This window comes from Athene noctua, chromosome 2 (assembly GCF_965140245.1).
Source record: "Athene noctua chromosome 2, bAthNoc1.hap1.1, whole genome shotgun sequence".
Classification (NCBI taxonomy): Eukaryota; Metazoa; Chordata; class Aves; order Strigiformes; family Strigidae; genus Athene; species Athene noctua.
Genome location: NC_134038.1, coordinates 142,472,781 through 142,498,614, shown reverse-complemented (window position 1 = coordinate 142,498,614; position 25,834 = coordinate 142,472,781). Strand labels below are relative to the sequence as shown.

Below are 25,834 nucleotides of genomic sequence, written 5' to 3'. Positions count from 1 at the left end.
TGAAAGAGTAGAGCTAAGCAGCAAAGTAGATGGAAAAGAGGTGCTGTCACTGATTAATTGCTGTTAAAGTACAATAAAAATACAGGCTATTAAAACAAAATAAATTAATGTTTTGATATACTGCATATTTGACCAGTAACCATATTTTTTTTGTTTGGGACAAACAGTGATAGATTGTGCAGCAATCAATTATTCTAGATCAAGCATATTGAAATAATACATTGTGACATTCAGTAATTTGTTATTTGGAATAATTAGATGGTTACTTCATTGTAGTGCAGACAAGGCAGCTAATTTGGTTTTGATCTTTATGAAAAGGAAAGACTTCATTTGTTCAATGGAGTTGCTCTTTTTAATTAAAAAGGCTAGTTTTCTCATTTGCACTTTATATGAAAGTTGGCTTATAAATACATAATAGTACATGCAGAACGCTGACCAAAAATAAACATTCACATTTGGATTGTTCACTGTTTCCTTTTTCAGCGAGGAAATGAAAGTTCTTTTGAATCCTGAATATCTGGAACATGATGCCTAGTAAGTTTTAACAACTTCCTTTACATTTAATTTGCTGTTATTTGTAATACATTATTTAACACCAGGTTTCTGGGTTTTTCCCCTTCAGTGCAATGTTCACACATCTTATGAAAACTGCAGAACATTGGTTTTCAACTTTTGAACATGACAGTCAGAAGGTAAATATTGCTCTAAAATGTATTTATTGTATTTTTAAGTAAATGTCATTTTAAATACAATTCAGATAATTTGAAGCTAACAAGTCATCTTCTCTTAAACAACTTGGTTAAAGCAGGCTCAAACAGGTTTACAATCCTTAGAGGTTCTTCAGAATTCGGTCACAGGCACTTGTGGAAAGTCTTCCAGTTGAGAATTCCTATCTGTTGAAAGATCACTTGTTAATCAAAAGCCAAATGTGCAAACACAGATTCTCCTATGAGTGATGCTCTTGTGTGGCATTCAAAAAATTGCCTGTTACAGGCACATCTTTGTGCCCAAAATCTGTGCAAATGTCATGCATACAGACAGTGTTTAATGTATTGAGGCTTGAATTGTTTGCAACTGTTTACAATATAAACAATTTGCTGTAAAGCCAAAGCTTTAATCATAGACTGTCCAGCAAAGGTCAGGGTGCATCTTTCCCTGACTTCATCGCTCCTTTTCCTTACTTTTTTCATTTTGACCTCAGGGTATTCAGAGAAAATGTCTGTGCCCTCAGATCTCCTGTGTACAGACACCACTGTCTTTACTATGTTACTTCTTTTCACAGAAAAGCTTTTTCTGTGTTCTGAGTTTAGTTCTACAGAACTCTTCTTTGGACCATCTAGTCCTTCCCTGTAACCGTTTTCATGCACAGCATGAGGAACAATTCCCACAATCACCTGCACAAGATTTCCTTTGAATACTTTTCTCCTGTCTCTTTCCCTGTTTACATTTCTCTCTGTTTTTAATTCTGAAAAATTATTTGTGCGATGGAGTGTATGAAGAAGGGTCTAGCAAAACACAGCAGTATTACAGGTATTTGTCAAGACTTTCAGTGTTTTATATCCTAAAAGAGTTTTCCTCCAGACTGTGTTCCACCTTGATTCACTTCAGCGTATTTCACATAGACCATGGGCTGAGTATCCAGAGTTAACAAAAAATTAATGAGAATTTGGTTGGATTTGCATGTCCACATGTGGAATTAGGGAGTGCTGGTTTGAGAGGTAGTTTTCCCTGCCTGTTGAAGAAAAAGATGTTCACTCAAGACTCACATAAAAGCTTCTATCATCTTTAAATGTTTAAATGTATTTGTGTATATATTTTACGAGACATGGAGCATTGGCATCTTGACTTAAGCTATCAACAGTTATAAATTACTGTTTGGATCTGGGCTTTTCAATAATTCTCAGTAGCAAAGGATAAAGCATACGAGATACAAATTTTATGAACTTATTACATAGTCACTTTTATTCCAACAACAAAGCTGTGAGACATGTTTCTCTGAGTGTAGCTTTTCAGAATTCACTGTATTCAAATGTATTTGTTCCAATTTCTGCAACAGAGATGGTAAAGTCTGTGGTTGAATTTTATTCTGGGAAATAACTAGGTCTGCTTACAGATTTGTAGTGCTTGGGTAGAAGGTGAAAGTTTACATTGCCCTTTCCAGTCCTTTCATGGCATAAAAAATTAACAATGCAAAGCGCATGGATTAATATCTAGTTGTTTGTTCTTGTTCTTTGCAAACATGTATAATCTTTAATAATCCTTTCTTGTACGTATGCCTTTTACAATCATGACTTTGAGGGTTAGCTACATAATAAAGTCTGAATCTTCACAAAGGAAGCAATGAAAGCATGTGCTGAGAGACATGTTACATTTTATAGCCTCTAACAGTTGGTTCCATTACTCCCAATTGCTATTAGAGGAGCTTCTCCAGCTACTCCATTCCTTAGTGGTTAATGAAAGAAATCTGTCCACAGTTTATACTTGTACTATGTCCTAGCCTCTCTTTATTGCTGTAACATTTGTTTCCTAAATGCATGAATATACAAATTGTATTAGTATCAACTGCCAGACAGTTTGTGTTGTGGTAGGTAATGTTTTGTGGCAAGATTTGGTGACTCTATTCCTAATACTTCATCTAAATTTTTCAGCTGCATTTCACTGGTAGTCATATTTTAACTGTTCTTAGAGATGAATCGGATGCTCTCCTGTAAACAGTATAGCACATGTCTGAGCCATCCCTCTTTTTGTCTTTTTGTTGTGAACCGCATGCTTTTGGGATTGGTCATTTATATTTTGTGTTAGCAGTAGATGACTAAACCCATGCACTCAATTTTTTTCCAAGACTTAGAAGCTCACAAAAAGAAAACGGTGTTTTGTCTCATATGGCAACTTAATAGATAGTGAGTATGGGCAGAGGCACAGTATCATGTTTACTTGGCTTTTGCACTTTAGGCACATGCACTGCGAGTCACGTCTAGTTAAACATTTTGGCGACTTGGTTGTATTAGCTTATTTGAGCATGTTTCTGTTTGGGCTGTTTCTTTCACACCAGTTGAGGTGATATTTAGGAGCAATTTCAACTGACTGTATTGTCATATTTCAACCAAATTGCATGGGAGAAGACAACAGACATATCATATGCACTCTAGTCATCCACTGAGCTTCTTGGTGGAGTGCAGCAAATCAGGAGATATGGACAGTCAAGGCATTGATTGTTGATAGCAACTGCTGTCCCCACAGATTCTGTCATGCTTTGAAGATTTCTCTTAATGGGGTTAATTTCTGAAATGCTAATAACTGCTGCTCATGGCCTGAATAGGTGCTCTCTTTGCTGGGTAAAAAACTGGCTGGATGGCCGGGCCCAAAGGGTTGTGGTGAATGGAGTTGAGTCCAGTTGGTGGCTGGTCACAAGTGGTGTTCCCCAGGGCTCAGAACTGGGGCCAGTTCTGGTTAATATCTTCATCACTGATCTGGACGAGGGGATCGAATGAACCCTCACTAAGTTTGCAGACACCAAGTTGGACAGGAGTATTGATCTGCTTGAGGGCATAAAGGCTTTACAGAGGGATCTGGACAGGCTGGATCGATGGGCCAAGGCCATTTGTATGAGATTCAAGAAGAGTCAGTGCCAGGTCCTGCACCTGGGTCACAACAACCTGCTGCAGGTTTGGGAAGAGTGGCTGGGAAGCTGCCCAGCTGAAAAGAACCTGGGAGTGTTTGTAGACAGCCAGCGGAAAATGAGCCAGAAGTGGGGCCAGGTAGCCAAGGCGGCCAATGGCATCCTGACTTGTATCGGAATTAGTCTGGCCAGCAGGGCTAGGGAAGTGATCAAGTGATAGTTCCCCTGTACTCAGCACTGGTGAGGCCACACCTTGAATACTGTGTTCAGTTTTGGACCCCTTACTAAAAGACAGACACTCAGGTGCTGAAGCATGTTCAAAGAAGAGCAATGAAGCTGGTGAAGGGTCTAGAGCATAAGTTTTATGAGGAGCGGCTGAGGGAACTGGGGCTGTTTGGCCTGGAGGAAAGGAGGCTGAGGGGAGACCTCATAGCCCTCTACCTGAAAGGAGGTTGTAGGAATGTGGGTGTTGGTCTCTTCTCCCAAGTAACAAGTGATAGGACAAGAGGAAGCAGCCTCAAGTTGTGCTAGGGGACATTTAGATTGGATACTAGGAAAAATTTATTCACTGAAAGGGTTGTCAAGCACTGGAGCAGGCTGCCCAGGGCAGTGGTTGAGTCACCATCTCTGGAGGTATTTAAAAGAAATGTAGATGTGGTGCTTAGAGACATGGTTTAGTGGTGGACTTGGCAGTGCTAGGTTGACGGTTAGACTCAATGATCCTAAAGGTCTTTTCCGACCTAAATGATTCCATGAATCTATGATTTTGATGGATACCATTTACTTATCTCATGCTTTTAAAAATGGCAAGCCAGCATATATTATTTGATGTGCTTAGCCATGTTGATAGTCACTCTGACAGTCAGCAATGTGTCAGTGCTGCGTTATGCCAAGGTGCACAAATGTTGCAAGTGACAAATAACTCCAGTTTTGGCACTCCTCTGTAGGAGGAAGCTTGCATTAGTTTTGATATTCAGAATCTTTTGACACTTGAGCCAGTGTTTAAGTCTGTCTTCCAATTTTGTAAAGATGACTTTAAACCTGCAGACAACCAATGATGTAAAGGCTAATCTGACTAACTAGCTAGTCTTCTCATATTGTAAGATCAAATAAGTAGAAAGATTCTAATGTTGAGATTCCTATGCCTGTAACTGAGAAAAGCTTAAAAATACAGATCTTTTGAGTCATCAGAGTTATGAGTGCATGCAGTGGTCAGTCTGAAGTTAACTTGAATAAACCAGAATAAAGTTCTTCCCTCAGATGTGTGCCAGCTGATGGAACATGCGCAGCCTCTGAATATGTAGAGTTACAGACTTTTATGATTAGTTTCAAAGATAAATTGATAGGTTTATGCAAACATTATCATATCATACTTTAAGAGTGGTTTTCTTTATAGATAGAGATTAATGGATACCCTTTCTCAGTATCTTGCATTCTAGCATGTGACCAAGAAAATAATTAAATGGGTCTGAAACAACAATAGGAAATAGCCATACAATGGAGAAAGAAAAATAAGAGTAAAAAGAAGGCTAGAACAGAAAAGATTTTGAATGAAAGGATGCCATTTCAGTGAGCTTTATTTGACAGTCTGAGGGAGCTTTAATCAAGCGATTTGCTGGGGCATCTTAAATTAATATGTGTTGGTACCACAATAGCATGGCAAAACCACAGCACTGTAATAGACAGATCAGTCCCTTTGCTGCAATTGCCATAGCAAAGCAACAATTAAGCAGATTTTGAGATAGAATTTATAATCAGCTCCTTAAATAGAAACATTTTACCTGAAATCACTGCTCAGCATCATACCATATTTTCTACACTACAGAAATGGAATAATTAAGAAAAAAGTACTTCAGGCAAAGGAGATCAACATAAAAATAGGCTTTTTGGTAGAAATTATTAGATGTTCACTGCCCACTTGAATGTTAAACCAGGTTGTAAGTCATTGTAAAATACGGGTACTTCTCATCCTTCCTCTTAAAATACTGATACAGAGAGAATGGGGTTGAAGAGAGACTATAACCATAGGAAACAATCTCAGGGATAGTTTATACAACAAAAAAACCCTTTCTTTGTCGTTGAATGTTAAAAATAATGTGCTTTTCACTGTATGGAATTAAGTGAATTTGTCTTTCAACAGTTTAAGCTGCAATGAAGACTTCTGAAATTATTAACCCTTTGACCTTGATGATGCTTCTCTATCAGTACACTGAGCAAAAGGGTAGAAAAGCAGTAACTATTTTTTAAAGTGAAGCTTTCAGGTCAGAGAGCCATGATGACAGATTGCAACAAAGTCATTGCAAAATCTCCTCTTCTTACTGTTCCAATTTTCCCTCTTTTATAACTTTAACATTGTTCCTGACAGCTTAATTCTCCATTTCCCTTTCCCCAATCTTTCTCTTAATAGGTTTGACTGGTTCTTTTTTATTTCTCATCCTCCTTTTTACATGATTCCTATTCAATGTAGTTCATTACTTGCTGCATTTCTTTCTAGCGTTCTGTCTCTTTTCCAGTAATGCTTCATTCCTTTGCAAGAACAAATTTAAAGCAGTATTAGGTTCAAGGATTCTAATACTCCAGTAATTTTCTTCCTCTGTTTTTACTTGGTGTGTGTCATGTTCTAGATCATGACTTGGTTTGCACAACCTTTAGGTCCAACCAGCTACCTTCTAACCAACAGGTTCATCTCACTGTACTATTTCTTTTTTCTTTAAAAGTTTTCTGATGCTTTATCAAGGTTGTGTAGATTTTGAGGTATAGTCACTAGATTTTCTGAGCAAGGGAAGCTTAGGAAGTTTAGAAAGGATTGTTTGAAAATAATTTCCTATTTGGTATGCAATTTATTGTCCTCTGAGGGTATATATTCTCTGCTAAGTTACCATTCATCTGCTTTGCTCTGGATTGACTGAGACTGCTGATACTAAAGCTAAAATAAAGCTGTCAACACTTTGTCAGAGCATGAAAAGTAAAGCACGCGTGTAAAAATCGATGTGCAGAATGAGGGGATGAACCTTGGCATGCCTGGGAAGGGGAATCCCACAATACCTTCCACAGAAGTGGATACTTGAGATTCCTCTTTAGCTGGAAAAGTAACAAGTTATTAGTTTTTATGTTTATTTAGAAGCCAGTAATTACAAAACAAATCTCTTGTAGACAATCGTTTTAGATAATAAGGTTTCATAGGATGTTTTTTTTTTTTCCCCTGTTTTCTGTGGCTGCAGGAGAAAGATGTGATGATTACGCCTATGCCATTTGCAAGGCCACAGGACTTAGGCCCATCCATTGCTATTGTAGCAAAGGTAAACCAAATTCAGGATCATCTGCTGAAGAAACATGATATTGAGCTGTACATGCATCTGAACCGACTGGAAATTGCTCCACAGATTTATGGACTGTAAGTGTTTGCAAAACATTATTTAATTTAATTCCTTATTATGACATTTTTTTCCTTAAATTTAGGATTAGAGAAAGGGGCTAAAAAGAAGTACTTCTTATCTCTTGGAACTTACTCAATTGGCAGCATTACAGTAAATCACACCCTGTTGTTGTATTTGTGATAGTGGCATTCCCAGTGCAGATAAAGTCCATTCAACTACATATTAGAGAACTTGACGAAGACTCCCAGTGCAGTGATGAAGTACGTACTGAATCAAGTACATATTCTACTGTGGTTTTCCTATAAGAAAAGATGGGTTAATAGGACATAAAGAAGGGGAGAAGGGGAAGATTACTAACATTGTATGGTTTATTTACCTAATTTTATCACCATTTTGGTATCGGTGAACTTTCCCCTATTGCAATAATGGGATTTTGGATAGCAGTAATACAGGTGTGGTGGGGCATGTTAAAAGTTACGGCATGGAGATAATAAAGCGTCTGTATATGGAATCAGCCCAGGTAGTTCTTTTTCCATTAAGCTGGCTCAGTCCTTTCAGCTGGTTGTGTATTGTGTGCCCCTGTTCCACAGGGAGCTTATTGGGCCAGGTGCAACTTTGGATGTGGCATTGTCCACATGTTTGCACAGGGTTGCATCTAAAGCAGTTATGGCTGTTATAGTCAGTCTTGGTCAATACAGAGCATGCAACTTGGATGAACCATTAGTAACTGTGAATTCACTGTGGTTTTGAGGAAGAATTCTGCCTTCATCATCTGGAATTCTAGACATTTGATTAATTTCAATTATTCCTTAAAGAGTTGGCAAACTATATGTGCAGTTGCAGAAAGAGCAAAATGAGACTTTAATTTTTTTTTTTTTACTTTTTGCAATGATTTAAAATAAGTTTGGCTTTGCCTTAAATGGAAAAAAAAAAAAAAAAAAAAAGGTTTCGTTTATAGGTGTGGATTTCCAAATGTAATTGTGAATTATATATAATGACTCAATAGGAAATGTAGAAAGGGAGGCAGAAGTTGACTGTGTAAATGTCAGGCCATAACTGCAATACTTAACATTAAAGTCTAATTTGATGTTACCGTAAAATGGAAAAATGCTGAGACATAGTATACCCTCAAGAAGAGTTGAACTAAGACTAGGTAGCAGTCCCAAATTTACAAATAACATATATTAGGAAGATAAATGTAATTCTACAAAACCTATTTAAATAGTTTTGATAGGAATGGGTTACCAGGAGAGGAAGATTAAGCCAAGTAAACTCAAGGTATTAAAAGTATGAAGAGGACAGATTGTCCTATTACAGTATTTTTTGCGTAGTGTAGAGTTATGTATTTTCTTAATATCTTAACTAGTCTGGAAGAGAAAGCAAGCATCCTTAATAAACTTCAGGGATAGTAATGAATAAGTAGGCAGTATAAATATCAAGGAAAACAAAAAGACAGTGTTTCTTCTTTATGAAGGCTTATGAAGGCTTATGAAAACACACAGAAAATAAAATAAGATAAACCTCAGAAATTTGCAAACAGATATTCTGGGGCAAAACTAATTTGTACTGTAGGTATTTGCTTCAGTATAAGATTTTGCCTTTCAGGAAGAGAAATAATTGAACAAAAAAAATTAGACTTTAGCTCAAAACATAACATTATAATAACAGAAGAACAGTGCAGTCTGGTGTGGCATAAATAGAACTGAATCTGAATAAAGAAATTTACAGTTAAGGGAATGAATTATGAGAGAGAGCTTCAGGCTGACTATCAGGAAAACGTTACTAACAGGGAGCTGTTAGACTGTAAAATAATATATCAAAATTAACAAAGGAAAAACCATCAGAATATTTTAAAGACAGGCTTTGAAAAGCTCTCAGAAATGGATAGTATCGTAGAAAATGAGTCTGCATTGGCAGAAGAGGAAAGTAGGTTGCCTGTGAGGTCATATCCTTCTCTGATTTCTGATTTAATACAGAGGACAGGAGAAAAAGAAAGGGAAAGGAACATGACTGTGTTGTATTATTCTCACCTTTAATGATGTGTGAACTCTTCAGAATAGTTATTTCCCGTAGTGAGCAAGCTGACAGTCTCAGATGCTGGCTCTTTTTCTGTATTTAACATTTCTTGAACTAGAAACAGCATTTCTTAAACAGAATATGTTATTAATAATTGCTAAACCTAACCCAAGTACAGAATTCATGTGAGCTTTTTATTGAAGTTTATTGTTTTGCTGAAGTTTGTTGGGTTTGCCAACAATAAATATTCATCTGTCAGCCTTGGTATCACTCAAAAATATACAAGTGATAGAAGGAAAACTGGGAACGTCCGTCAAAAGATATTACGGTATTCCTGGGGAAAATAATCAGGACAAAAAGCTTGTATTTGGTGGCAGTCTCCCCTTACCCTGAACAAGTTTCACAGTTTCCTTATTTAAAAATATAGTATTTTATACTTTGCATCCTTCTATAACCTTCTGAGGCAAGGCAGAAACAATTCTTACTTACTGTTTGTATTTTCATACAGTTGATTTCAATCTTTGATGCTTATAGTCAAAGGACAAATAGTTCTTTCATTTTTCAAGCACTTCTGCTGGGAGGTCAGGTACCATAGCCTGTTGTACATTTCCATGTTCAGAAACTGTCCTTTAAAATAAAATGTGGTTACACACTTCTTGAAATTATGCTTACCTGCTTACAAGACATTTCAGAATTGTAAGTAAGTCATTTGAAAGGCATTTCAATACATGTGGTATGACGCATTAATTTTGGTGGCTGTCCAGTAGTGCAGAGGTTGTATGCTGGTTTTGTAAAAAAGTATACTCATTATAGAGTTTATCATATCAATGTGAAAAGGCTTTATTTGTTCTTCAATAGTTAGTCCTCTGCAAACAGGTATGTTACTAGCCTCAGCCTGGCATGCCAGGCTGCATGCTGGGAGGGGCTTCAAGTTTAGAATAAATCCGGGTAGTTTACATTTTGTGGAGTTTTAGCTCAAGGGAGCAGATTTCTTCATCTTCTGGAGGGCATCAGTGAACAGACTGCATTACCTGTCTGTCTCAGTTCATTGCTGATCAGAAAGAGAACCCTGTTAGGTATAGCAAGGTATACTAGGGTCCTGGATCTATGCCATGCTTGCCCTCTCTGATCTTCAAGTTGGTGTCATATACAGTAGCAGCCTTAGCACAGGAATTTCTGTAGCTGGATATTTTGCGAGACCGCACATTCATTCGCTTGCAGTCAGCCACCACGTATCCCTGTGATAATTATTCAGCTGCTATTAATATCAGCCAAAATGGAACTAGCAAAACAGAGATAAAGGCTTTGTGTGTTATCATTCTTCAGTCTTCTTTATTTGCCATGTCTCTAGCTTGTTTTTAGACCCTAAGATAATGTTTTGCAGAATAACATTGTTTCATGTTCCTGGTAGCACTGCGAATTGCGTACAGTCTAAGAATAATTATATAATAATTATCTATATCATATCTGATTTTGTACTTTGTAAAGTAAAGCACAAGAATGGTTTGAAAATAAAATGGAATTGATTATGTGAACAGTTCAGTGACATGCTTCCTGGTAATAAACTTTTCTCTAAATAAAATCAAAAAGATACTAAGATTTAACAAAAAGATTGAATATTCTGAACGATTGACAGATTGAATATTCAGTATAATTGTAAAATTAGATGAGTTAACAATGATTAATGTCTCAGATTAAATGGTATTTTAGTGTTAATTTCCTTGACCCTTACTTCTAATTCATGTTAAAGTACAAAATAATTATTGCAAAATTTCTGCAGTTTCTGCAGTGGCCAGTGTTTGCAGTGGCAAATTAAGCAGGTTGTGCACTCAGCTTGAGAAAGGACAAGGTTTGAGGAAAATCTTCATATATCTGTATTTTAGGACATTTTCTTCCATTTATAGTAATTTGTAGTGGAGTATTTCTTTTACATTTCATTGAAAAGATGAATCAATTGGAAAAGTCCCACATAATGTCATTATTACTACTTTATTTTATGTACTGAGGGTTTCAAAGTGAATTATATTGCATCAAATGAAATTCTCATAGAACTGCATGCAATAAGTACAGCCAGATCATGTAAGTATATATGATATGGTTTTATAGAAATGCACACAAAGATAATGACAAGGCATAAGTGTAAAAAGCTTTATTTAAGAACAAAAATTAACTGTTAGCATAAACTCACTAGCTTCTGCATCATAACATGGATGGCAATATTATATTGGTTAAGCAAATTCTTTCTAAGCACATATCCAACAAAGCACATGCAGAAGTGAGTGTAAATATTTCATGATAGCTTAATCTCAGTACAAAAAGGCCTTCTTAGAACATTCAGTGCCGATGACGTTGCCTCCTGCTGCCACTCTGCTTTATGATGATCAATCAGACAGACATACTGCCTACTGCGGTTCAAGATGCAGTTTCAGCCCTTTAGGCTGATACCACAATTATAATTCAAGAAGAAGCCTATCTTATGAAGCAAAGAGAAAAAAAAATAAGAGAAGGATGCAAACTAAGTTACAGGGTAACTAAGCACAAGTGTAGATTTGAAGATAGCATTAGAAAGGTTATGTTATAGCAAAGTCAACAGCAGATGTGCTGCTCTACTATTACTATTCTTAGTTGCTTTGCTATGAGCACTGCTGTGGGGCATCCACCTGTTTTAGTTTCTCTCCCATGCCATTATGGTACCAGGCAGTATTCTTTTCCATAACCATACTGGTCTCTGGAGGAAGAATTCAAAGGATTTTACCTGTGCAGTAGAGGAACATAAATCATACTCATCGTATCCAGGGAAAAAATAACAAATTCCCACTAGTCATCAGAATAAGAAATCTTCATGATCTCCAGAAAAAGTAGATCAAAGATCAGGCTTGCTAAACAGAACTTTACAGATCATCCAGGATGCCTGGGTTTATTTTGAATTCTCATACTTCACCAAAAAATTGAGAGAGATATTATATGGCATGGTCCAAACCAATTACAGTTCCTCTGTAGCTTTTAATCCAGTGTCATCAATTAATTGGGCAGCAATTACAATGAAAGTAACTTTGAGCTATTTTGCATGTAGTAGGGGAACCACCAAAATCTGACCTTGCTATTAAAATAAATGAGTATCTAGCAATGGCTAAGACTTAAGTCAATACAAAGTCTTACTGAACAAAGTAATAATTCTTATTTGAATGTCCAGGACAAAATTAATCCCGAATTTAGTAACTGGTATTGCTGTTGACTTCCAGTAATTATCTTCTGTTTGACTTAAAGCCTTACATATAAAGCAGATTTTAATAGAATATAAATCCTAGCTTGTCTGTCAGTAGAGGGCTTGTTAAGTATTTAATTCCAGATGAACAGGCCTTTCTAAGAAAGGTTATCATCCGTTGCTGGTCCCACAGATTAAGAAGAGATAGAGTCTACTACATTTTTAGATAAAGCTTTTGGAGCCTGACTCAAGACATCTGAAGACTACTATGAATTCTATTGTGCATAGTGAAAAAAATATTGTAAGTAACCTGTAAGCTCAAAGTTAGGTGACAGAAGAAAACACATCTGAAGCTAATTTAGAAAGCTACAATATATTTTGATGGAGAGAGGGATTGCTTCACCCACTGTTGACATACCAGTTGTATTGCAATGGTTTACTAACTCAAAGGATTGGCTCTTTGCAAATAAATGTGGACAATTCTTGAAGCATCAGGGTAGGTATCTTACTTTCAGGCAGCAAGCAAATCCTACCTAATTCTAGAAGCTGCTTTTCTTCTGTTTTGAAGTGAGGCTACTCACCCTTTCATGTTCTTAAATGATACATATCTGTTGCTCATTGTTGAGTTTCTCCAAAAAAGCTTTCTGAGTTGTTGATTGAAAAAACACGTTATTTCATTTTGTGCTGCTTCTTGTGTATTAGGTTGAAAATTACAGTGTGATGAACTTTTGATTTTATCCTTTTTTCCCAACTGTCTCAAATAGTATTTTAGTCTTGCCTCAGACTTAAGATTTTAACGGATACATAATGTAAAAGCCCACTCTATAAACAGAATGAAGGATTCGTTGAGGTGCCAAAAGTGTTCATCTGAGTTTCTCTCCTGCCGCATAATTATGTGCTGAGATGATAATGAGTACTACTGGATGACTGTGAGGATGGAATGCAGATTTGTCATTATGTTGCTCCTTGATGCAGGTGATGTTCTTCCCATATGAAGTACAGGGAATTATCTTTATCTGGGAAAGAAACAAGCAAGAAAGCTTCCATTGTGACTTTTGTCATATACCCTTAAAAAAAACCCCAGAACATCTGGTGACATTAAACATAAGTAGATTTAGAGACCAGTGGATTTGAGTAGAATAAATATCTTCTGAAACCTTTGATGAATTTAGTAGGAATATATACAGGTGTTTGAACAGCTATCTTTGTCTTTTCTTTTCCTTGTACTTTTGTAGTCAATTTATTGACTATAAAAGCTGGACAATGAATGGAGAAGTTCTACTCTAGTAAGGAATTTAAGGTGCCATATATATCAATTATTTACTTCTCCTTGGCTTTCTTTATACTTCAATCACATCAGCTGTTCAAGTTAACCAGTACTGTTTAATTTAGTACATCATGTTGTTTCTTTCAATGACGTAGAACTTAGTCTAGAATCTCATGTTGGAAATTGGTGCAGAAAAGGCAATGGGTAGGTCAAGTAACTGTTGCAGAAGGCAGTTATCTCAACATATGCCTAAAAAATTAAACTGTACTAACATGCCCACGTTAATATGAAGTTAGCAGGCAAATTACAGCACTTGGGACTTATGCACTTGCTAGCAACCAAAGCATTTCCCATAGAATTGAGGCCTGTGGATAATTCATGTTTTGGTTAACCAGTGCTTCATCCTCACTGCTTATTCTTGCCTCATCTATCTGACTCAAGTTAGTATGGGCATGAAAAAATAAGTTGCTAGCATGCCCTTTATTTTCCTGTGAAGGAAATACGTTTAGAGATGATAATAAAGTAATGAAGAGAACCATGTGGACCACCCAGCAGGGAAAGATCATCCTGTCATGAATCCTTAAAATAAAAGCCAATACCCAAAGATAGTCGAGGACTAATACAGAGAATTTCATGCTGAGAATCTTTTGGTTCTTTTGCATCATCCCGATGCACATAAAAGAAAGCCATCCAAACAGGAGCCTCTGCTAGAATACAAAGAGGACCCTCAACAGGAACAATGGCAGGACATAGTAAACACAATGCAGTGACTAAATTGTAAAATTTAAAAGTTATGCCGTAATCTTTAAACACAATTGGGATCAAGTGGGTAGTGCAGATAAGAGAATTTTATTTGAAATCTTTAAACAAATGATCATGAAATACTTAAATGCACAGTGTAGGCCTGTTGGAAGCACAGTAGTTAGATTACATAAAATACTCCAATTTTTTGATATTTTGTTATTCTTCCATGTCATAACAAACTAGTCCATTTTGGATTTTCATGGGTGGGGAGAAGAATGATGGGGAATTGCATTCAAGAAAAGAACAGTAGTTAGTGAACTACCTTAAGGGGTGGGATGTCAACTTCAGGGATAGCACAGTCTTCAGTCTGTCTCCATCAGTTTAGAAGGACATGTTAATAATCTAGCTCTTCAGGGTCATTTTCATTTCCATCCTTAGTTTTAGCAGAAAATTATATCCTGAAACCACAGTTCATCCCTAATGAAAATGTTGCTGAAAATTAGTGAAATAGTAACTCTGTAAGAATATGGCCAGTCTGCATTTTCTCTAGAGGAGTCTGGTTGCCCAGTAGAATGCAGTTAATCTGGAAAATGAAAGGCAGTATAGTGTCAGCATTGAGAAGAATGCTTCATTTTTGCTTTTACTCCCCACAAAAGTAATAGTTTGCCAGGTAGTCACTTCAGTCCACCTCTTGTTTCCACATCAGATACCAAGCATAGTTCTTGGATAGCCATTTCTACCCCTATATGCTCTCTTCCCCTTCAGTCTAACTAAATGTTACAGAAAGGTGGGGAGCTCAGTAGACAACCTATATTGTTCAGATTATATGTTCTGAGTCTTCTCTGACAGTTGTTTTGTTGGGAGTTCTTGAGTTGGGTAAATACATGGCAGCATTGGCAGTGTGTGCAACAGGAAAAGGTCCTGCCCTAAAAATAATACAGCTGACTGTCCTAAATGGGTGAGCTGAGTAGTTGTTCTCCATGACCTTGTGAACCTCTTTCCAACATCTTGCAGAAGCTTCAACAATTTAAAACAAACAAACAAAAAAAAATCTTGCTCCAGATAGGTGCATGCCTTTATTATCTCTTCTGGTTCTGATGTGGTTTTGAGCAAGAATTTTTAAAAGTGTCCTATGAAATATTAAAGCAAGCCAGCCGTGTCTGAAGAATAAAATCCATTAACACAGGTCACAGGCATAGGTTGCTCAAGAGTAGCGCTGTTAATTAGAGTGCACAGTTTTGTGTAACTTTTGCATATTGTATGAATTCACAATATTTTAGTCTAGATAAAGAACGAGAAATTATGTTTGACAAACATTTCTAAAATTAGTTATTTTACCAAACTAATACTGTAAAAAGAGCATGTTTCATCACCCCTCTTACTGAATGTACTAGCACAAGGCCCTAAAGGGTTAACTTATATAACTTTGCATGAAGGTCCCACACATTTTAGCAAGCAGAGAAAATCTGTGCACAACACTGCAAAAGAGAATTGCCTAGTGAAAAAGAACGAAAGCAGACAAGAGGAGGAGCTGATTTCAAATACATGTTTTGAAATCAATGAATGAGTCACACGAATTCCTACAGAAAGCCAAGGGTGCTACTCTTCTATTTTCTTCCTCTGAAAATGCTCTTAACATACCATTTGCAGCTTGATATCGACTGCTGTTGATGAATTCCTTGAATTTCCAGATAGCACTGTTTATAGGAAAGAAGGCAGTGGATTCACCTAGAGCTTGTTATTCAGTATTGAATGTATTGAAAACAAGACAATAATTCTTCCCAAATTTCAGAGAAGCAAATCATCACCCAATATAACATCAGCTTGGGAAGTCCACGAGAGGGCATCTCTTTTCATAGACCTTTACACTGTCATCAGTAATTTTTAATGATCTGCTTTACTTCTTACCACCTTATTTGAAATTAGGACCATGTTAGCATGCCTTCTCTGATTACTTTTGTATAATTTTTTCTTGTCCTTGAAGTCTGAAAAAGTGTCCAATACAGGGATCTTTGAATGCCACACAGGCAATATATTTTATTTTGCCCTTGGTATTGAGAAAGGGGAGAGAGAAAAGAAATTTCATATTTTCTGTTCTTTAAGCTCATATTATAATATAGTGTAATAAAATATAATGAAACTCCCCTGCTTCTGATTGCTGTTACTCCTCTCAATAATGCTACCAGATTTCTATTAGCAGAGGTGGAGAAGTTTGTAAAAAATATTTTGATGCTTTGGATGAATCTATACGCATACCCACGTGTGCAGTGTAGCAACAAAAGAATGGTGTAATATGTTGCATGTTATTAAATATCCTCACAGTGCTTAACTCAAAATTCCAGGCAACATCTAAACACAGTCCTTAGCTGTTTAGAGCTTATATCAATAACTGTTGTGTGAGCTTGAGCCTTATGGTTTATCCTATTTCTCCTGACAAGTATGTGTGGGAATGACATGCAAAATTGGCAATATCAGGTTTTTGGGGTTTTTAATAATGCACATACAGTTAACTAGACATATATGGGACATCTTGAATCAAAGAATTCTCCTCATTGTCCTACTTATCTATGAGAGAAATCACAAAAGAAGTAATCAGGCAATAGAAGAAAATAAATAATTCTCACAGTTTGCAACATGCCAGCGTGCTTGATATCTAGAAACGTTAATGATGACACGTTTATATTTGTATAGAGTGAACAGTAGAAAAGACAGTGGCACCTTTGACCTTAGCATTTCATATATATTAGTGGTTTAACATGTTACATATATTGGGGAAAAAAAAAATTAAAAAGAAACATTTAATTCTTTTTTCTTACTCCAATAACTGTAATCAGAAAAACCTTTTTAATGGTGTAATCCCATATCCAATCAAAGTACTTAGTTATACATCCTGCTTTACTGTATATCTGAGCTCTGGGACTCTCCCGCCAAAACACATTCTCTGATTTATCTTCTGTCTAAACTATTTCTTACTTTATGACTCTGTGCTGCAGCCTTTGATATTCCCTGTGACATCATGAGACAGCTGTGTTACATTGTGTTTAAGCAGTACTAAACCTTTAAACTTTAAACGAATATTTTTCTTCTTGGAGGTATAAATAGAATATGTAATAAGCATCTGTGGGATATGCAATTAATGTCACTTGTGAGGAAAGACCTTCATGATGCACTTGGGTTTTGGCACTCTTAAATTATGAGTTCTTTACTACACTCATGGGATAAATTCCATATCCCCCAGATGCTTATTATGTATCTTCCATCTCCCTTAATTCCTATTAGCTGGATTAGTAGTTGTTGTGATGTTGAGGTTTATGGTAATTTAACTGGGGTGGTTCTCAGTGATCAATAAATAAACTTCAAAAGTTTAGTAATTTTTATTTCTACCAAGTCCGGTGTGTATAGCTGTAACAATTTACATTAAATGCTAGCTGGATATACCAAAAACTTTGGTCAACTCTGCACACCGGTGTATCCATTACCTAAATTTCAAAAAACAAGCAAAAATATAAAAAGAAAAGATTTCAACAGCAAAGAATGAGATGAATTACAAGGTTGTGGGGTGAATTAAGGTGGAGGTATTTCCTTTAGCACCTGCAAATGTTAAAAAACTAATTCACGTAGAGAATAAATATCTTGTTGTTAAATGACATTATTAATGTTCTTGTCACAGTCATTATCTGGAGAGTTTATCAAACTGGTACAGAATGGCCTAGATTAGTTATCAGCTCAGGAGCAAATAAGATTTTTAAAAGACTCAATAAAGTCCAGTGATTAATTGTTATATATTCTGATTCATGCCTATCCCATTTTATCTAATTTAATAAAAGTCTAAAATGATGATTAATCCTTTCACACCAGCAGTTGCTGGTACATCCATTACATGTCCAATCTGAATTCCTCTGCCAAGGAGTTAAGTACTATTTTGAACTTGGTGTGAAAAATATCATTATAAATTTCATTAACCTGATCATCAAATTTAAAAAAGTCAACTCGTAAAATCCATTACTACATATCATGCATCGAAGATTAAAAACTGGTCCTCAGTGGGCAGGAATAGCCAGGATTTAATTCCCACAGCATATGTTTAAAGTGCTCATATGACATTATTGTATCTGTAATTATCAGAATTTTATGTTTATTAACCCAAGTGAATTAAGAATCTTGTTTTGCGTAAAATTTAGCATGCATGTTAAATTGACCATTAATTCAGAGCATATCAATGTATATGTATTTACTACAAATGCAAAGATATTTGTTTAGCATATTGTAATAATTTTAGCATTTAGGAAATGCCTGCCTTTAATTTTTCCTTCTCGGGTAACATAATTTACTTGCTCAGCGCTTCCAGTTGGCTATCTTTGTGTGAATCCCCATGGGTGACATTGATTTAAATCTTTCTTCAAGTAGTCCTTCTGGGGGAAACTTGGAGTATTTCATGTTTGCACTATATCTCAACTATCACTAAGTCTTCATCTTCAGGAAGATGTTTTTTTTTCCAGCTGTAACACTGTTTATTCTTCAGGGCTGCTTGGCCCATCCGTAGTTGGGATCCAAGGGAAACGCCTCTCTGTGCTGTACCTTAAACGGGCCTCGGCAGGGAAATAGGCACACAACCTCATGGCGGCCCGGGATTCAGGATGGATCTACCGATTATTCTTAGGGAGGTTGCTCCAGATGGAAATTCAGGAAACGCGTGACGAATACGCTGCCGGGAGCCCGGGGAGGCCGCCTTTTCCCTGTGCCTGTGGGGGATTTGAACCCGGGTCCCGGGGCCTCTCTCCGCAGCCGCCGCCTGAAGCCCGGCCCAGCCCCGCCCCGCCCGGCGCGCCAGCGGTTTCCTAGGAAACGGCGGCGGCGGCAGCGGCCGGGCCCCGGGGGCGCTCGGGGAAGCCCGCCCGGCCGGCGGCGGCTGCGGCCTGCGGCTCCGCTGGGCCGGGAGCGGCGCCTGCAGGGTGCCTGCCTCTGAAACAGTGCGTGGAAGGCACCCGAGGAGGAAATAGGGAGCAGTTGGGACAGAGAGCCTTTATCGCAGTCGGTAAAAAAATGGCTTATCTTTCACTCCTGCCGGCAGAATGACTTGGTTCCGACTCCAGACAGAGGCATGAACGTCACCTGGTTTGAGAAAATAGGAACTGTGGGGTGTTAGCAAACAAAACACAGCATTTTTTAATTTTTTAATTTTATTTTTTATCGGAACAAATATGAAAACAAATACCTCTCTCCCAGAAGAGCTTTTTGACTGCAGAATCCACTTGGGCTCCAGACATAAAATGGAGTCATAGCAGGTGCCGGATGGCGGTGCTCCTGTGAGCAGCCGACTGTGGCTTCTGCCTTCTGCGCTTGGCACGGCCATCAGCTGAGGTATTTTGAACTGGCACAACTGTTATTATATACCGCAGGGAGCTGTGTGGCTTCACTGCATGGTGTAGTTTCACCTTACACATTCCTTCTTGACCTGCCCTAATGGTTTTGCCCATTTCCCTTAGCCCTGCTTAGATGTTCTGTGGAAAGAAAATGGAGAAGTTAGGAAGAGTAGAAAAGCCCTTCTTCATCCGTGACATCCCTACCTGGTGAAACATGCTCTTCTCCTTCCTTTTGCAGACAACCAGCATCATTCCAACAGCTAGTCATGGCAGTGCAGAAGTGTTTCAGAACAGCCAGGTTATTCATCAGAGATGTATTTCACATACATTATCAGATGTTGGATTTGGAAACACACATTTGTACCATAAGACAGCTTAGGTTCTCCTGGTATGAAGAAAGGAGGAGTGCCTAAGTGATTTTACTCTTGGGTGGACCAAAACTTATTTCTAAGACTCAACTTTAAATCAAAAAAAGTTTGTCCACTGTAAAATCCTAACCTCATTGATTAAAAGATCTATTTTTGGATGAATCTTTGATCTAAATTAACTTTTGATCTATTAAATGCTGGGCTTAGAGCAAGTTTTTCTTCTGACAAATGGTTTAAATGATCTGTCTGCAGTACTTCATGTAAATTCCACCAGCCAGAGTTGGGTAGTAGCATAGTCTAATAGCATCTCCCAAAAATTCAACTCTATACTTTATGGGCTAGAATAATACCCAGCCATATTTCATAGTCTTATAAAATTCTGTAATTTGTTCCAGGCTTTGAACATTATAGAGAATTATTTTCTAAACTTTGTGGAGGAGTTAATATCAATTATTTATTCTGAAAAGAGATGAGCAATGCTACATTTGCTTAAGAGATATTTGATTGGTTAAAGTTAAGGTTACTGATAAAAAACTTTTTTAAATTTTACTTTGTTTTTACATTTGAGCAGTTCTTATTCCACTGAAAAATCTCAGATGTCGTTAGTTGGCTCTTGGTGTGTGTCCATTCCTGAGAAAATTGCAGTATTTTTTCTTGAGGTGTTTTCAGTAAATGGCATTCGGACAGAGGTAGCTTTGTGTTGGCTGCTGAATCTCCTCACAAGAGAAGTAATCTGTAATAAAATGTTTCACTGATGTATCTGAATCTTCCAAGTGCCCTGTCATTTATTTATTCTTAAATCTCTAAAACTGGTAACAGTTACATAATATTCGTAACTACCACAGTAAGTTTGGGAGCAAACCAAACTACCCTTAGAAAACAAGACAATGTGCTAAATATGTAATTAGTAAGGGGGGTGGGGGGGGGAAGTTTGAGAGACTGTTAAAGGACATACTGTGTGAAGGTTTGGGCAAGAAGGGGAGGAGAATGCGGGAGAGAAGAGATGGAGAGACCTCACTGCTTGAATTGCTGAACCTGGAGAATATAAGGTGTGTTTGCGGTGGAGTTTAGTCATTAAATAATGTGCAAAGGTTTATCTCACATGGCCAGTTGCAGTGCTCACCAAGTAGTCAAAGGATGAAATAAATACCCAATGTGTAAACCTAAACATATGTAAAATAGGTAAATATGGTGTAGCTATAAACATAGGATGTCTCATTCTTTGTCTGTGTGTAGGTGTGGATAAAGTCCTACATATGCAGAAACTATTAAACCCCAAATTGTTTAGCTAACTCCTAAGTAACAGACTGGGGAAAAAAAAAAAAAAAAAAAATCTGGTTTAACTAATTCTGGTATGAGTAAGAGGGAAAAGAAGGTTCTTCTTTTTTTCCTGTTTCCTCTAGTTATAAAAATTACAGTGATTACACATCATAAAGCCTATCTGTAATAAAACGCATCAGCTGGCCAAGGTTTTCATCGCTCACTCAATAATCCATTAATACAGCAACGCTGCCCAGGCATCTTTATAATACCAACTCGGAGGTAATTTTAATCAGCTAGACCAGCTGGTATTTAACAGCAGCTGCTGGAGACGCCACAAATATACTCAATAGCTGACATCTTTATTTGCAGTTTTTCAAGGGGAGAAGAGATCCTCCTGTGGTTACTTATATTAAGCTTTTTTTTTTTTATATAACTATTGGTACCAGAGAGTAATACCTGAATGAAAGAGGGAATCGAGTTAATACAAAAAATAAAAAATATATTCTTGGAGTCAGAGGGCTTTTTTCATGAAGTCCTCTTCATAAATGAACAAAAAGATAAAGCGTAGATGCCGGCTTTGTTGGAGTTTAGAACCTTTTCCTGGTACATTTACACTAATCTCAGACATGGCTTGCAGCATAAAATGTACTCTGCAGTGCTGCATCGCCCGGTCTTACTGAAGCTTTCCTGTCTCTCCACAATATAAATATGTGATAAATAGTGCTCTTGGTAGAAGAAAGTGATGCTTGCTCACATGTGTTCAATTTTAACTGACATGTACTTCTTTTGTCCTCAGTTTTGGCTTAAAGCGTCTGCATGCAGGAGTGTATATGTATATATCTATGCTTAAAGACACGGGTGTTTGTGTATAAATAATACACAATATGTTTATTTGTACTTCTCATCTCTTATAAGGGTACAGATGAATTCAGCAACTGAATAAAGCGCTGCGCTCTGCAGCAGTAAATGTGGAATACTATTTCGCATTGGGTTTGAGGGGGGAACAAGCAGAGGCAACACGAAGTTAACAGTCACAAACACATTATAAATAAAAATTTAATTACACTTGGGGGAGCTTGGCTTACAAAGCTCACAAATCCATAATGGAGCTTGCTGGTAATAAAGGCCTGATCTGTTTGTTAAACTCCAATATTCCTGTCCTTCTGTATCTCTTTTTTTTTACATAAAACTTCAGTTTCTGCATTGATTACCGATTGCAAAAAAACCTGACTTCACTGGTAAACTGTTTTTTCTGTCAGATACCAAATGCCGTATTTCTTTATTAAGAAAATAGTTATGACTCTTAGGTAGGGCAGGGGAGGTGCCATGAGAAGTGTAAGTATATCTATTTTCGTTAACTATTTATCATATGTCATCGTGGATGAGATCTCTGTTTAATATGAATTTGACTTGCTGGAGATAGGTTTTTGGTAATGTATGAACAAATTCTAAGGTAGCAGCTTCTTTGTAATGAAGATTTCAAAACATACTAGTAATAGTTTAAATGGTTATGAACATGGAAGAAAATACAGTATTAGTAAACTTGATAGAGGTATAAGTGTTCCTAGGACGGTAATGATGAAAAGTAGAACATAGTTTTAATTTTTCTTCTTTCTTTTAAATTCAAAATCTTATAGTTGAAAGAAGTTGATGGCATAAAGGAAGAAACCTGAGTACTTAGATATAAATCCTTAAACAAATTTGAGGCTATAGTAGTCATTTGCAGGTACTCATTTGTTAGTCCCAGTGAGTTACCTCTCTAGTCAAATACGGATCTGTCTGAAACTCTGATTGACTACTTCAAATTAAAATCCAGTGACAGAATGGGTTACTGAGGTTGCAATTTGACCAAAAAATACTTAGCAAGCATGTTTTCTCTTATTTGTCGTGAAAACAGTCTGTTGAAGTTTGTTTAGTGTGTTTGACAACAGACAGTTTGATATATTGCTGGGCACAGCAGTAGGTTGGATTTGAGTGGTATTAGCTTTCACTGTTTTGATTAATGGTAATTGTTTCAATGAAAAGGCATGTTTTACGTACAACTCATGGTTCTAGAAAACAGAAGTCAACTTGCAAAATCTGTAATTACTGTTCTGAGTTAGCATATAAAGAAAGCTTGAAGAACATGCAGGAAAATCACAGTAGGGTTTTTTTTGTATGTCTGCATTTTGTATGGGAACACATTTTGCATTTTGTAGCTTTTATACAGTGCTTCTTGTCTGAGGAAGTAAATCTTCAGTTTTATCTCTTCTTGAGTGCCACAGTGTGCTTTAAGATATATTTCTGAATTTCACATTGTGGTTTCAGTCTTGGTGTGGTGAAATTTTTTTCTGTTTTCAATCATCAGTAACAAAAGGACAACCTGGAGACTCCCCTGTCTCCTCACATCCCCACATAGTCCTGAAGGGAAGGACAAGATATCTGTTCATCTTTAAAAGTCTGTTTTCTCTGGTTAGAAAAACACTGCCTTCTCCCACTCAGAATGTATTTTCTAGTTTTCCTAAGATACAGGGAGTTTTTTAATAAATATTTTATTTTCAGTGTATCGTCAGGAAAAGGGAAATAGCTGATTATTTTTGTATTTAGGTAAATAAAAGATTGCAATGATGTGTTTAGATGTAAGCCAATACCAGCATAGTAAAGGATGTCAACTATTATTACTAATACCATCTTTCATTTATATAGTGCTTTCATCCTAAAAGATTCTGATTTCTAGAAAATGTAGATTTAAGCCAAAAACACAATTAAAAATATATCTCCTTGTCCCTGCATGTTAGCTTCGAAGTATTGTTTGTCTGTTTAACAGACAGCACCAAAATATCGTTCTTCTGCTTTGCAGATGCAAAAATGTACCATGAAATGAATATGCTGAAAGTACTGTTAAACCATCTCTAGAAGAAGAGAAAATTGGTTTTATAGGTTCCTCATTTTATGACATGCTTTCTTCTCAGATTTTAATATTTTGCAACACGTTCTGAAAGAAGAAATGAATAGATAGTGGTTTTCTATATCTGAAACATGTAAGGGCATCACAACCTACCTGAATTGTTCCCTAGACAGTATTAAAAGGAAAGCAGTAATATCTAAATTGTAGAGGGAGGCAACTAGATTTCTAAGTGTGGTGCCAATGTTTGTAGTCAACAATGAGACATAAAAAAAATTGTAGCCCATGTTGATAACAGCAGGGTTTGAGGTTTGTATTATTAGAGCTTGCCTAAAAGTATTAACACACAACTCATGTATAGCCTTTATATAAGCTATGTTCTATTATATATTTTGGGGGGAAATAAAAATCTGTAAAGCATGAAATTGTGGTGTTACAAAACGATTATTTCTAAAAGTGAATTATCTCGTCTCATAGTAGTACTAGCTTGGATTGCTATGTTAGATGTCAGGTGGTTTATTTCTGAGCAAAATACAAATTAATAAGTGTACATTTTAATACTTACCTAAACCAGTGACAAGAAAATAAATACTACTTTTTATTTACCTTGCAGTTAACAACCATGTGTCATTGTGGCATCTTTTATTGAAAGGAACTTTATTTAAGTAGCATAAACTTGTTGGATGGGCTTCAATTAAATGATGATTTGTTAATGCAAATGTGTAGCGAATGACTGGTAGTACATCTGTCTCTTCATCCATAGGCCATTACTGTGCAGCATTAGCACATGATTGTAAAAAACTGGAAATCATTATATGCAGGTAGTACATATTCAATCAATTCTGACCTTATGTCTCCGACAAATAAAAAAAAAGTATGCAATGTAAATGATATTTAATCTGAACCAAAAAAAGGGGGAGAGAATCTTTGAATATCTGCGATTCAAGCTGTTAGATGATGTGAGGTGACTGCTGTTTGGGATTGATTGTTATTGGTGGCCCCAGTGGGGAACAGCCAGCACATTAATCCTCTCTTACTCCTCCCTCATGCTCCTCCAATCCAAATAGTATTTTTGTTTATATTAGGAAATAAATACTGTTCTGTTTATTTTAAAATTCCTTTTTTTTTTTTTTTTACACCTCTCTTTTGGAGATTGAAAGGAAAAAGCTCTGTATTGATGACCAATGTTAGCCAGTTAAGCAGGCAGTGACAATTAATACAACAAAAAATCGTACAATTAGCTTCAGCTCCATAAGTGTCTAATGAGCCATTTGTCAGTCTTTTGGTGAAATAAACTACTCTATCTTAATTCTCCACTCTTGCAGCAAATAAATAGAAGTTATGAAACACCCGGGCACCAATAAAATATAATTTATTTTGCAGGGCATGGCAGAACTCCTTACATATCTAAAATGAGCATGTTATTTACAAACGACTTGTGATACTAATATAAAAAGGATTTCAATGTTAACTGCTTTCGTTCTGCAGTAGATATGTTTTCTTCCTGATTTGTTTAATCATTTAAATGTATAATTACTCCTAAAGGCATGTGAGTTAAAATGACTTCTCCTGACGTGATTAACTCATAAAGCCAAAACAAACCTCAGAGAGGACCCTGAGAAACAGGGATCAGCAGTCTGCAGCGAAAACCACTGCCCATGTTGGGAAAGACAGTGTACACACTTCCAGTTGGGAACACGTCCTTGCTGCTGTTCCTCCCTGACCCTT

General features: G+C 36.7%; 1 protein-coding gene across 7 annotated transcripts in view; it reads left to right on the top strand.

Annotated features, from left to right (window-relative positions):
* Positions 1-25,834, top strand: part of TBC1D5 (TBC1 domain family member 5) — a 327,916-nt gene that overhangs the window by 197,195 nt on the left and 104,887 nt on the right. For all 7 annotated transcript variants that reach the window (XM_074900506.1, XM_074900500.1, XM_074900502.1 and 4 more), the window contains 3 exons: positions 484-534; positions 623-692; positions 6,841-7,013. In XM_074900506.1, the coding sequence (XP_074756607.1) occupies positions 484-534; positions 623-692; positions 6,841-7,013 (294 nt within the window). The remainder of the gene's footprint in view (positions 1-483; positions 535-622; positions 693-6,840; positions 7,014-25,834) is intronic.